Here is a 13,835-nt window from a genome sequence, read left to right on the forward strand (position 1 = left end):
CCTAGTTCAATAGGCCTGCAGTGGGAAATAAAAAGAAATGGGTTTGTAGAAGCTTCTTCTTCTTCTTCCTCCAATGTTACTGAGACTTCACCTAGGATTATAAAGAAGAAAATGTGTGTAGGGAGGGAGGGCATAGAGCATATTGAAAAACACATGACTCTACGCTAGTACATACCCATATTAAGAATGCAAAAAGCCTCGATAAAACCACAAAACTGAACATAGCCATAAAATGTTCTGAAGCATGATCTCTTGAAATAAGTCAAGGAGTATGTTCAATAAACTCAGCTAGAATAAATCATTTTTAAGCGCCCTCAGAATAGAAAATGAAAGAGAAGAGGCATACTGCATTTGTGTATAGTTTGAAAATAAGATGGAAGCATGAACAGAACACAGCAGAATGTTAAAGAGCTCGATTGCCAGACAGGTTGCTCTAAAATTCAGGGGTCTTCAAACTCGGCCCTTTTATGACTCATGGACTTCAACTCCCAGAATTCCTCAGCCAGGCACACTGGCTGAGGAATTCTGGGAGTTGAAGTCCATGAGTCATAAAAGGGCCGAGTTTGAAGACCTCTGCTCTAAATAAAAGATAGCATCTACTTACCTTACTATCCTTCTGCACTATAAATAAATTAAGATTGAAATTAATTGCTTGAATAGGCCCAGCTTTAAATTGAAGAGATTTGGAACTGCAGGATTTAGTTCCCAGTCTATAAGCATTTTAAAATTGCTTAAAGTTAGCCCCAGGTAGGATTCTATCCAAGGAACTGTCATTGTAATGGGTATAACCATTAGCCCTTTCTGCAGATTGGACTTGGGATAACTGTATATTTATTATAGGCTAGAACATGAGAAATCTTTCAAGTCAAACCTGGGGAGTAATCATATTATTTAAGCTTTTAATTAAACAGAAATGGGATGAAGTAAAACCTAGCTTTCATGATATCACCCAATTACTTTGGGGTGATGATTCCTCCATGCTACACAACCCCAAAAATGTTACACAGCCTTCATTTAAGCTACAAACTAAGCACATCTGACTTCTTTGAATTACAGGATGTCCCAGCAGTGCTGCTACCATACTGTTTGGGTTCCCATTCAATGCAGGTTCTAAAGATTTAAATTTATTTACAAATATATAGAACAAAACTGGAAACCTGAGCTAAATGCTTCCATCACAAATACTGATATTTTTTCCATCTAGAAACTCTACCACAACAATTTAAGATCCTTATAGATTCCAAAATTGGAGCTGCCATATTCCCTGAATCCAAATCCAAACTACAGTTACTTTTTACTTTACAAATACCACATTCTTTATTCAATAAATTTATTTGCCGCCCGTTTCACTATCAAAAGTGACCATGCCTTAGTCTTTGTTTGTGCAAGGATAATTGTGATTCTTCTCTCTAGTTGTTGAGAGTTTTTTTTCCAATCAAGAAACACTTGGCTAAATAGTGAATCCCATGGCTACATCATAGCTAGTTACCCACTTCACGATAAGCCATAATTGTTTCTATTTATTCTACAAATCATGATTATATATATCAACATTTTGTGAGATATGGAGAACCCAAACAGGGCCTGTAGTTCGGATAATGAAAGGAATGTGTCAGGCCAGACTGGTTAAACAGGGCTAATCAATCTGAGCACTAACACTTTCCCCATGGTCCGATAATAATCTGAAACAATAGCTACTAAATTAATTGCATAAGCATTAGCAGAGAATTCATTTACTCAGCAGCCCTGGACTGCTGTAGGAAAACACGGCATTTCATGGGGCTTTCTATTTTCAAAATGTATGATTGATTCCTGGATTGGTTTGATATGATTTGTATTAGACGTCTTCTACATCAACAGAAATACAGTACAATAAAACATCTCTAGTAAAAGAATATAAAGACAAATCATCACCATCATCATCACCATCACAATCATCATCATCATCATCACATAATCAGTCTGTGATGCCTTCAGTTCGTCCATCTAAAGGCTGTAAGAAAGAACTCCATTCTTAATAGTTGATGGAAGATTGGCTTCAGTTACTACATGGAAGTTGTTCTAAAGTGTGGGTGCACCTACGGAAAATGGGAGAGCCTCCACCTGCCTTTTACCCCATGAATGTTGTGGCCAATGAGGGAAGGAGCCATTTCTGAAGATCATCCGAAAGTGCCATTATTAAACTGATTTTTGGGAATGCCACTTCCTCAGAGTCCTTCAGTCCTTTATGCACCACTAAAGTGCTTTAGGGCAATGGAGAGGAGGAGGAGGAGACATGCTTTTGTTCACTTAGTTGCAAGCAATTAGATGTGGATACAACCCTTTGATTTGGATTAGCAGTCCTCTAGGCTGCTGTAACATAACAGCTTTATTTAGAGATTTTAAAAATAATACCGGTAGATGGGGAAAGGTTATGGAAGAATTTCATTCTTGGTACACTGCTATTTTTTTCCAGCAAACGTCTATAAACACGATCCACATGCACAAAGTCCTTATAGAAAGGGGAAAGGCTTAGCTTTTCTTTGTGGATTTCAGAAAATTTTAAATATAAATTATTGTATACGTTGGAATGTGATAAACTGTGAAAACAGAACCAGAAAAAACATCGCCATCCCCTCATCTCAAAACCTGGAGCAAACGACTAGACCATTTATAATAGACACAGTGTTCAACTTGTGAGTTTTTCCTCTTTTGCTGCATTATTTAAAGATAGTTATTTTTTTTAAAAAAAAATCCAATGGCTTTATGTTATTAATTTAAAACAAATTAATATGCATTGCAAGGTTTATGCAGACTTTTTTTGGGTTCTTGTTGTTACAATCAGATATTTAGCCAAGAGTTCTCTAAAGAAAATGAAACATTTTAAGTTACACCCCTGATCATGCTTTAAAGGGGGGAAAAATCTTCCTGTGATTATAAATTGATGCTTGAAAGCTTCATGGAATAATAATTTATACATGCTCTTATTTATTAGCAAGAAATACTTTTCTCAAGTATTGGATTCAGGGCTTCCTCTTTTTTCTTTGGCTTTCCTAAAAAATGTTTTTTTCCCCCCAATTTCCAGCAGGCAAAGCAAAATGCATCACATACAAATACGCAAAACGCTCTTTGTGAATATAGTTTTTAGAAGCTTGCTATCTCGTCAGCTGATTTAACATATGACTTTAAAAGAACTATAATGTGTTTTAAATGTTTCTAGTGTAGTCCGTTAGCAGATGTATAAATCTCTTGGGAAAAACAAAATTTCAAAGAAATAAAATGTTTCCATCACTGCTAGCAGGTGATTTACCTTTTTTTTTTTTTGGGTCCTTTTGCATAAATTCTAGCAGGGTATAAACGTATCACTGGGAGTGACAGAAATTATTTACACACACACACACACACACACACACACACACACATACACACACTGCTTGTGGCCCAGTATTTTCTCTTCCAACACAGCTGTAAAATGGCACAAAATGTTACAGATAAAGCCGCAATAAAACCAGCAGAAGTTTGCAGGCCCTTAAGTCTTTTTTTTTGGTTTTGATTTTTTTTCCCCTCTCTCTCTCTCTCTAGAGGAATCCAGTTTAGGAAACTAGCTAGCTCCAGCAGCTGGTTTAACTTAAGTTTATGTATTTATAGCATCATTCTCTCCCCTTTTCCCCAACAGACCCACAGATAAGGGAGGGCATTAAGTGAGTTTGTTCTACCAACTGTGTCATCTGCAGTGCCTTGCATGGGTCTGAGTTTTACAAGCCTGCATGTATTTTAGATAACAATAATAAGGGGGGGGGGAGAAAAGAGTTTGGGGTGGTGGTTTTTACCTTCATTGTTCTCCTTGGTGGTATTTATGATGTCATTGGATGAACATCTGCCGTTGTTCTCCTCCTCTGTTAACTGGGTGACAGATTTATGTTGCAATATGGCATCCAGCTCATGAAAGAACTTCATAGTCTTTGTAGCATCTCCTGAGCTGTGGGCATATTTAACTGTTCTATATTCATATTTCAGGTTTTTATACTTGGCCCGACACTGTTTCCAGTCTCTGCAGATCCCCAACTCCTGAAGCCTTTTAGCAATGTAAATAAAGATTCCTTTATTCCGTAAGGTCCCATGGAGTTGCTTGCTGATATTTTTTTCGGACCAGACGCTTAGCAAGGCTTTAACCTCTTCCTCAGTCCAGTGCCTTCCTGCTCCACTCTCCATGTTGAAAGTGACCTGGAAATGATTCACTACTTCTAGCCAAGATTGCGTTTCCTAGGAAACCAGACGGCTGATTGTCAGTAAGCTCCACAGAGATGAAAGGATCCAGTTTTACTGGCTCAAGCTGCCTGAGGGGAGTAACTTGAGAAACTGCCAAATAAGCAGGTTCCTTTCTTTACAGGCAGAAAAATAAAGCAGCTCGGGCAGAAATGATTGCAAAGTCTGTTAATCATTGGCATCCCAAAATAAGCTGTTTTCTGCTTTGCAAAAAAAAAAATTAAGCGCAGTTCCAGAGATGGAATGGATTCTGTAACCTTCGTTATGCAATGGGCTTTAAATATAATCTCTGCTCTTAATGTACATGAGAGCTCTAAGTAAGCTTTCCTCCATCTGGGCCCCCCTCCCAGAGGCATTGGATCACAAAACCATCTGGGTGTTGAGGATGATGGGAGGTGTTGTCCAATGTATATGTCAGCATATAAACACACACAGTTAGTTATAGGCTATAATTTTGTTTGGAATGAAAACACTTGCACCCTGATTCTCTTCGGATTTGCTAGCAACTAATCCCTTCAATTTTGCAAAATATTTGTTCGCATGGTTTAAGAATCCCTTTCAAAACTAAATCATAATTTCACCCCAACGTATAACCTTTTCCCTAAATGCTCAAATTGCATTCACAGAGCCTTTTGTGATTCTTAACAAATGGAGTCACTGTAATTTGAATTCTGAGCATTCAGTGATGTTCAGTAATAGTTCCACTTCAGTAGTCTTCTGAGTGAATCAAGTATAATATGCTAAAAGCCAAATTAAGATCAAATTTGCGTGGAAAACACGCCTGTATTCTTTTTTGTATTGTCAAGAGCAAATACGTGACATCCTTTACTAATGCAAGGTTCATCTTAATAGAAAATCAGATGCAGCAATACTAATGTTAGTTGTATTTGCAAATTATTCAATTAAATCTGCATTTTCTGTTTTCTATCTTCAAATAAAATATTTTCTTAAAATATTTATTTGTACATAGAAAATATTTTGGAAAGAAGCATACCGGTATATTGTGTAGATATATTTCTTCTATATAAATGTTTCTTTTTAAGTGCTCCCCCTCCCCTCCCATCAATTCGGGTTCTGCATAACTATGTGTTTCCATTTCAAAGCATTCTCAGAGGTAATGTAGTGCAACTATCTCAGGTGCTAATTGAGACCCCTCTGAGTAATATCATACTTGCCAACAAAGGTCCCTTGGTATTCTATAATACTTGGGAGATATTGCCATGGCAACTAAATAACTAGCCAACAGGTTCATTTTACAGGAGGAGTCTAAGAAGGAAAGGGGAAAGGAAAGAAATCCTGTAATCAAGGATTTTTGATGGAATGCTTTGAGGTTCTTCAGATGTGGGACCTATAGTGATGCTTCATGGAATTCTGGGGATTGTAGTCCAACACGATATGGAATGCATCAATTTGGGAAATGGTGCTGTGTAAGCTATCTTCCAAAGACTCCTATGTACTATTGCAAGCCACACCTGTATATGTGCCAACCTCTAATATAGCAGGGAAAGCAACTTCTGGGGAATAACTCGTGAACTGAAGACTGACTCCACTAAAAGCAGAGACAATAACCATGATGTAATGACCACCTCTTTGTAATTCCTCTCTGGACTAGGAAAAGGTTTGAGATTACCCAGAAGTACTCCAGACAGTTGCTTCTCAGGAGAATACTGCAATACATCCGTCTTCAGCAGAATTAGAGCTGTGGCACACGGAGTAATCTTTTTGCTCAAACCACGGTTAGCACCTTGAAAATACCATTGCGTTCACATACTTCCTTTTCAAATCACTTTCAGAAATTGCTTGTTAACTTTTTAGCTTTTAGGAGCAACAAATCTAAAAACAGTGGTTGAGTTTCTTTCAAGCCTTAGTAAAAGAAGGTTGAAATACTAAGGATTTTTTTAAAAAAATGGGGTGGGGTAATAAGCAGTAGAAAAGGTAATTAGAATTTTGATTTTGGGAAGTTACATGTCCAAATGAATTTGAAATAAGCTTTGGAATTAATTATAAGACTCCTACCCATGGGAAAACACTTTTGTTTTTAATATTTTTTTAAGGCTTTGAAGGTTGAGTGCTATGGGGAACTAGAAGGAACTAAAGATTACAATTAAAGGAGAAGAATACCGATTTACAGACGCAAAATAAAGTAAAATATTTTAACTTATTGGATATATTGAAGGATACATTTCAACAATGGACCCAGAAGTTAATTTCAAGAGTGTCTGCCTCTGTAGGTACACTGTTTAAAAGATATTATGGAAGAGGAACATGTTTCACCTGACAATATTGAGGCTGATCTGGAAGTAGATTTTAAAATGACAAGCTACAAGAATGATATGGAGAAAGATCCTGAACTAGACATACAAAATAAACTGTCTGATGATATCCTAATTAAAAGAGAAGGAAATATTAAAAGGGTAGAAGAATATATTTCCTAAAAAGATATTGAAGAATCAGAAAAGCACGCCCAGTTTGCTTAATAGCCCCAGCTCTCCCTCCCCCAAGCTTTGTACAAATGCAGATGTAGGAGGCCCAGGCTAGAAGCTTAGGAAGACAAAGACACCTAAAATCTACATACCCCAGCCCCCAGGGAAGCAGGATATGACCTTTGGACACAATAGGATTGACCCACCACCATCAAGAATACCAGAAAGACACACCCAGACTCAGGTTAGAATATGTGACACAGGAAATACAAAGCCTGAAGCAGGAAATAACTCCAAACAAAAGATTTCAGGAGGTATAAAACCCACTCCCTACATGTGCTCAGTCCTTTTCTGCTGGATCCATCTTTCTGTCTGGCTTTCCTCTGCAATAAACTGTAACCTTCCTAAAGCAGTCGCCATGTTGTTTATTCCCCGGCTTGGATGAATCACGATGAAGACTTTTCCTTCAACATTTCTGTGTAACCAAATGTTGGTTCATCTTCTCCTGTTCTTCCTTTATAGTATCTGCATGTGTGCATATACATTCTTGCACTGGGCCTATCCCCAAGAAGCAGGAAACAATGTTAGAATGAAACAAAACACAACTTTCCAAGCCATTTTTCCAACTACCCTCTCCCATAGGGGAGCCCTGCCAAGAGTATCGTTGGGAGTAAAAAATTACAAGTTCTTTGCTGATCATTTAAACTTAAGTTTAGTTTTTATGTGCATGTTTCTTTTAACCAAGGACAAAAAAAGTTAATGGTAGTCTTAAATTCTGATATTTTTTTTATTTTATTTTTTATTCCATTTATATCCCGCCCTTCTCCGAAGACTCAGGGCGGCTTACAAGCTTAACAGTAGCCTTCATTCTATGTATATGCCTGCTTATTAGGGCTTTCACACACACCCCAAGTGGCATTATTACAAAGTCAGCTTAATTGCCCCCAACAATCTGGGTCCTCATTTTACCTACCTCGGAAGGATGGAAGGCTGAGTCAACCTTGAGCCTGGTGGGATGCGAACCTGCACTAATTGCAGGCAGCTGGTGTTACTTAAGGAGGCATTAGCCCACTGCTCCACCAAGGATATGATAGAGATATGATAGAGATTAGTTCCAGGGAATTGTTCATTGAAAAACATGATATTTGAAGTATAACACAAGGGTTAGGAATAGTCTTTCTTGAGGTCTGTGGTTCATTATGTGGTTTTTTTTAGCAGTTGGAGGCCACAAATGCCATCAAAAGGTGGTGTCATGATTCTAGGTTCTCAGATCTTGGGATTCTGGAATATTTTTTGGTGCTTAAGAGTTCTGCATCCTAATTGTCTCCTCATGAAAATCTATCCTTTTCTAATAACACTGAGGTCTGTAGAAACAAATGTTCAACAGGTATATATGGAGCAAGATCACATATTCAACATTAGAACTTGCCTGGACAAATGGGCTCCCCAACTAAATATTGCAGTTTAATCACTTTTCTTTAAAAATTCCAGTCAACTGCCCCTTTATATAGAATATTTCTTTCCATCGCTCCCTTCCCACAATTGATTTTATTTGTTGTAGTTGTCCATGTGTGGGTTTTGTTTTTGTTCTAGGGGGAAGAGTTATTTTCTTACAATTTAGAAAACATTTTTTGCAAATTTGGGGGTCCTCCCAACAGCTGTAAAAATCCCTCAGCCATGAATGGCACCTTTTTGGTTACATAAAGATCCAGTCTCAGAAATACAGATTCCTTACCTGCTCTTTCTTTTCTCATAGAGGCCAAGAGAGTGCGGGAATTGTGACAAGTGACGGAGAATCGGCCCATTCTTTTAAAGTGCACAAGGTAATAATATTATCTAGTATTCCTGGCGGGGCAGATAACTTAGAATGATGATGTTGATGAGCCATCAAATTGGTGTTAACTTTAGCAGCCACATACAGTAAATAGATTTTCTCTAGAAGGAGCTGTGCCCATCCTAGAAGAAAATGTGGCTATTACTCTAATTCGTTTTCTCTCTTTAAAAATGAATGCCAGGTGAACTCAAAATATTTCAGTGGGTATTGCTTGCAGATGACACTAAGCTGGCAGGAATAGCCAATACTCCAGAAGATAGGCTTAAAATACAGGAGGATCTGGACAGACTCGAACACTGGGCGCTATCTAACAAAATGAAATTCAATGGTGAAAAAAGTAAGGTTCTATATTTAGGCACGAAAAATCAAATGCACACGTATAGTATAGGTGGTACCTTGCTCAATAGTAGTAACTGTGAGAGAGATCTCGGAGTCCTAGTAGACAATCACTTCAATATGAGCCAGCAGTGTGCTGCAGCTGCCAAAAAAGCCAACACAGTGCTAGGCTGCATTAACAGGAATAGAATCAAGATCAAGTGAAGTACTAATACCACTTTACAATGCTTTGGTAAGGCCACACCTGGAATACTGCATTCAGTTTTGGTCACCACGATGTAAAAAAGATGTCTAGAAAGGGTACAGAGAAGAGCAACAAAGGTGATTGGGGGACTGGAGGCTAAAACATATAGGGAACGGTTGCTGGAATTGGGCATGTGTAGTTTAACGAAGAGAAGGGTGAGGGGTGACATGATAGCCATGTTCCAATATCTCAGGGGCTGCCCCAAAGAAGAGGGAGTCAAGCTATTCTCCAAAGCACCTGAAAGCAGGACAAGAAGCAATGGATGGAAACTAGTCAAGGAGAGAAGCAACCTAGAACTAAGGAGAAACTTCCTGACAGTTAGAACAATTAACCAGTGGAACAACCTGCCTCCAGAAGTAGTGAATGCTCCAACACTGGAAGTTTTTAAGAAGAGACTGGACAGCCATTTGCCTGAAATAGTATAGGGTTTCCTGCCTGAGCAGGGGGTTGGACTAGATGACCTCCAAGGTCCCTTCCAACTTATTATTATTATTATATTTGATGTAAATAAGACAGTTATCAGTGCAGGATTTTCTCAAATTTGTAATTTATAATTTTCATAAATCTAACCATCAAACTCTTACAAAGAGCATTGTAAAGTGATGGAACATAATTTTGTCACAGGAAGAATGTGAAAATAATATTCAGAAAATGATAACGTGGTAGTATTGGTGTGTATTGTAAATTGATTTAATGGATTTAGTTAAGGGGTGTCTTAATCAACTCCCTTGTGAATTACGCTCCACAGGGCTACCCTTGAAGACCATCTGGAAGCTACAGCTGGTTCAGAATACAGTGGCATGCATGGGGCGCCCTGTGGTTCACTTGAGTAATCCAGTGCTGTGTGGGCCACATTGATTTCCAGTTGCTTTCCCAGTGCCATTCAAGGTGTTGGTTATCACCTTTAAAACACCACATGGCAACGGTCTAGGTTACTTGCAGGACTGTCTCCCTGAGGTTATCTTCCCTTCTTACTAGGCTAGATAGGGTGGGCCTGCTCCAGATGTCCTCCCTTAAATGATGCCACCTGATAGGACTTGGGGAGCAAGCTCTTTGGAACTTTGTCCCACCTTATATCCAAAGGATTCCTACCCTTTTATTCTTCCATGGGGCTACAAAGACCTGCCTTTTCTCCCAAGCATTGGGCTAGGATGGGACTTGAGCTGGGAGGATATTTGATCTGGCACCTAGGGAGGGAGGAATGGCACTTTTGTGATTAACCATGCTTTTGGGGGTTGTTGTGAGTTGTCTAGACTCATCGTATGAGATAGGCAGCCATATAGGTTTTGTAAATAAAATAAATACCAGTTAAGTAGAGCTTTTCTTCTAAATTAGCTCAAAGGGATTACTTTTACACTGCTATCCGCTGTAAGCATTATTGGATATTCTGTTTTAGTTCGTCCAAACCATTTCCTTTTCCTTTCGCAGGGAATGGGTCTTGTTAATCACGTGTTCAGCGAAGATAGTCTGAAGAAGCTCTACATTTCAAATCTTGGAATCGGCCATACAAGATACTCTACCTCTGGAGTATCTGTTCTTGATAACTGTCAGCCCTTTGTGGTGGAAACATTGCATGGGAAGATTGCAGTCGCCCACAATGGAGAGCTCACCAATGCTATGCGACTGAGGAGAAAGGTAGGAATCTGACGAGAAAACAGAAAAGGATAGTAAATTCAGTCATAATGGAAAGGGTTCATATCCGTCTGGTAATAAAAGTATGCAAAGATCATTTCCAAGGTACAGTCAAAATTCATTAGTGGTAGCAATTGAGATCAGATGGAAGAGAGAGAAGCTGAATCCTAAACCCAGCCCTAATGTGTAGCAGCAGTCTGAGCTTGTATAAAGCTTTTCCTTCACTTTCTCAGTCAACTGAAATCTTTTCTGTCCTGTTCCCTCCCCCCCCCACCCCCCAAATAAGTTTATAATCACTCATGCATTCAGCATTCACTCATCCTCCCTCAGAAGACTCTGGATGTCTGAAAGGCATGTCTAGGCGTACCGTATCTGCCCAGGTGATAGTAAATGGCCCCATAGGTCTAAGGCCTATAGATGTTATTGTTGTTGTTGTTAGTTGCGAAGTCGTGTCCGACCCATCGCAACCCCATGGACAACGTTCCTCCAGGCCTTCCTGTCTTCTACCATCTTCTGGAGTCCATTTAGGCTCACGCCTACTGCATCAGTGACTCCATCCAGCCACCTCATTCTCTGTCGTCCCCTTCTTCTCTTGCCCTCAACCTTTCCCAGCATTAAGCTCTTCTCCAGTGAGTCCTTCCTTCTCATTAGGTGGCTGAAGTATTTGAGATTCCACTTCAGGATCTGGCCTTCTAAAGAGCAGTCAGGGTTTGATCACCTTGCAGTCCAAGGGACTCGTAGGAGTCTTCTCCAGCACCACAGTTCAAAGGCCTCAATTCTTTGGCACTCAGCCTTTCTTATGGTCCAACTTTCACAGCCATACATTGCAACTGGGAAGACCATAGCCTTGACTATACGCACTTTTGTTGGCAGGCTGATGTCTCTGATTTTTAGTGTGCTGTCTAGATTTGCCATGGCTTTCCTCCCCAGGAGCAAGCGTCTTTTAATTTCTTGGCTGCAGTCCCCGTCTGCGGTGATCTTGGAGCCCAGGAAAATAAAATCTGTCACTACCTCCATTTCTTCCCCATCTATTTGCCAGGAATTGAGAGGGCCGGATGCCATGATCTTGGTTTTCTTAATGTTTAGTTTCAACCCAACTTTTGCACTCTCCTTCTTCACCCACAACAAGAGGCTCTTTAGTTCCTCTAAGGCCTATAGATATGGTATTCTTATTCTCTGTCCCCTTGTTCCCTCACAAGCAGGAAGTCTGGTGAGAAGTCAGCATCATGTTCACTTTTAATTCATTCTCCACCACATGCAACATAAATCTGATAATTGATTGTTTTGAGTGCAGTTTATTTTTATTTTTTTATTTTATTTATTACATTTATATCCCGCCCTTCTCCGAAGACTCAGGGCGGCTTACAAGCTTAGCAGTAGCCTTCATTCTATGTATATGCCTGCTTGTTAGGGCTTTCACACACACCCCAAGCGGCATTATTACAAAGTCAGCTTAATTGCCCCCAACAATCTGGGTCCTCATTTTACCTACCTCGGAAGGATGGAAGGCTGAGTCAACCTTGAGCCTGGTGGGATGCGAACCTGCACTAATTGCAGGCAGCTGGTGTTACTTAAGGAGGCATTAGCCCACTGCTCCACCAAGGCTCCACTGCTCCAGTTCACTATCGTATTTGTAGTTGGGAGTGAAACAAATGGCCAAAGAAGTAGATCATTTCCAGAAATTTACTTTGTGCAGTTTCTGAATATGGCTGAAAATGTGTACATTTAACATCCCATGGACAGAACTTAAGAGAATTTGCATGAGTATTTGGAGAATACTACTAATCTGTTTTCCATAATTAATATACAATTGTCACCAGCTTGAATCAATCCACTCCACTGGGTCAAGATTTCTCCATTGGATTGTTCTGAATTGGGTGGCTTATAAATGCCACTTGCAAATAAATTGATAAGTTGAAGGCTATATATACCATTATTTACTATGCTGATCCAGTGTAGGCTGGTAGGTAGATGTTTTTCAACTTCCCAGTCTAGGTCTGAGAGAAATTGTCTGATCCAAAATCACCAAGCTGATTTCCATACCTAAGGAGCTACTCAAACCTGATTCTCTCTTAGTCCAGTGTCTTAACCAATGGACTACACTAATTAAGATAGTGATATTAAATATAAAATGAGAAATCATGGTCCTACAGTCTCACAAGGCGGAGTCTGAATTTCCTAAGTTGACACAGGAAGAACATTTTTTAATTGTGCTTTTTTAATGATATTTCTAATGTTAGGTTCCATTTCAAATCCTGGGAGATTATAGAATCCCAAATATGAAGGATTCTACTGCTGATAACTGTGCTGTTAAATAAGCGTGTTCACCTCCCATCTATGTACAGACTCATTCCCGTCTCGAATGAGGCCAATGACTGCTTTATCATCTGCAAATTTCAGTACTTTAACAGAAAGATCCCTGGACATGCAGTTGTTGGTATAGAGCAGGGGTAGGCAACCTCGGCTCTTTTATGACTCATGGACTTCAACTCCCAGAATTCCTCAGTCAGCATAGCAATTCTGGGAGTTGAAGTCCATGAGTCATAAAAGAGCCGAGGTTGCCTACCCCTGGTATAGAGAAGAGCAATGGAGAGAGCACATGGACCTGAAGAGTGCCTGTGCTAACTGCCAGGTATTAGAAGTAATTTTCCCAAGCTGCACCTGTTGCTTCCTATCTGTCAAAAAATTAATAATCCACCTATAAGTACGGACAGGCACAGCTAGTTAAATCAGTTGAGAGTGAAGAATTTCTGGAATGATGGTATTAAATGGTGAGCTGAACTCTACAAAAAGGACCCGTGCATAGATCCCCAGGGACTCAAGATATTGCAAGATCTATTTGCTCGGTAGGCAAGCCACAAGGGGTCTAACAGCAGATCTGTGATGGTTTTCAGGTGGGCCAGCACTAACTTCTCAAAGGTCCTCATAACTACAAATGTCAGAGCAACCAATCTGTAGACATTTAGCTCACTGATGGAGGGTTTCTTAGGAACAGAGATGATAATAGAGGATTTGAAACAAGAAGGGACATAATACATCTCCAGTGACTTAGTGAAGATGGGGGCCAGTTGTTCATCACAGGCTTTCAAGCAAGAAGGGGTTACTCTGCCTGGACCTGGTG

The 13,835-nt window shown here is 39.6% G+C and overlaps 2 protein-coding genes across 2 annotated transcripts in view; one reads left to right on the forward strand and one right to left on the reverse strand.

The window, feature by feature from the left end:
- PAICS (phosphoribosylaminoimidazole carboxylase and phosphoribosylaminoimidazolesuccinocarboxamide synthase) overlaps positions 1-4,191 on the reverse strand; it is a gene marked incomplete at its 5' end in the record, with an annotated part of 64,978 nt that extends 60,787 nt beyond the window's left edge. Inside the window, 2 exons of the mRNA XM_081333193.1 lie at positions 2-91; positions 3,810-4,191. Coding sequence (XP_081189319.1) covers positions 2-91; positions 3,810-4,191 — 472 coding nt within the window. The remainder of the gene's footprint in view (position 1; positions 92-3,809) is intronic.
- PPAT (phosphoribosyl pyrophosphate amidotransferase) overlaps positions 1-13,835 on the forward strand; it is a 67,424-nt gene that overhangs the window by 40,640 nt on the left and 12,949 nt on the right. Inside the window, exons 2-3 of the mRNA XM_081333198.1 lie at positions 8,425-8,491; positions 10,511-10,717. Of these exons, the coding sequence (XP_081189324.1) occupies positions 8,425-8,491; positions 10,511-10,717 (274 nt within the window). The remainder of the gene's footprint in view (positions 1-8,424; positions 8,492-10,510; positions 10,718-13,835) is intronic.

Source organism: Vipera berus (assembly GCF_964194415.1).
Source record: "Vipera berus genome assembly, chromosome: 7".
Lineage (NCBI taxonomy): Eukaryota > Metazoa > Chordata > Lepidosauria > Squamata > Viperidae > Vipera > Vipera berus.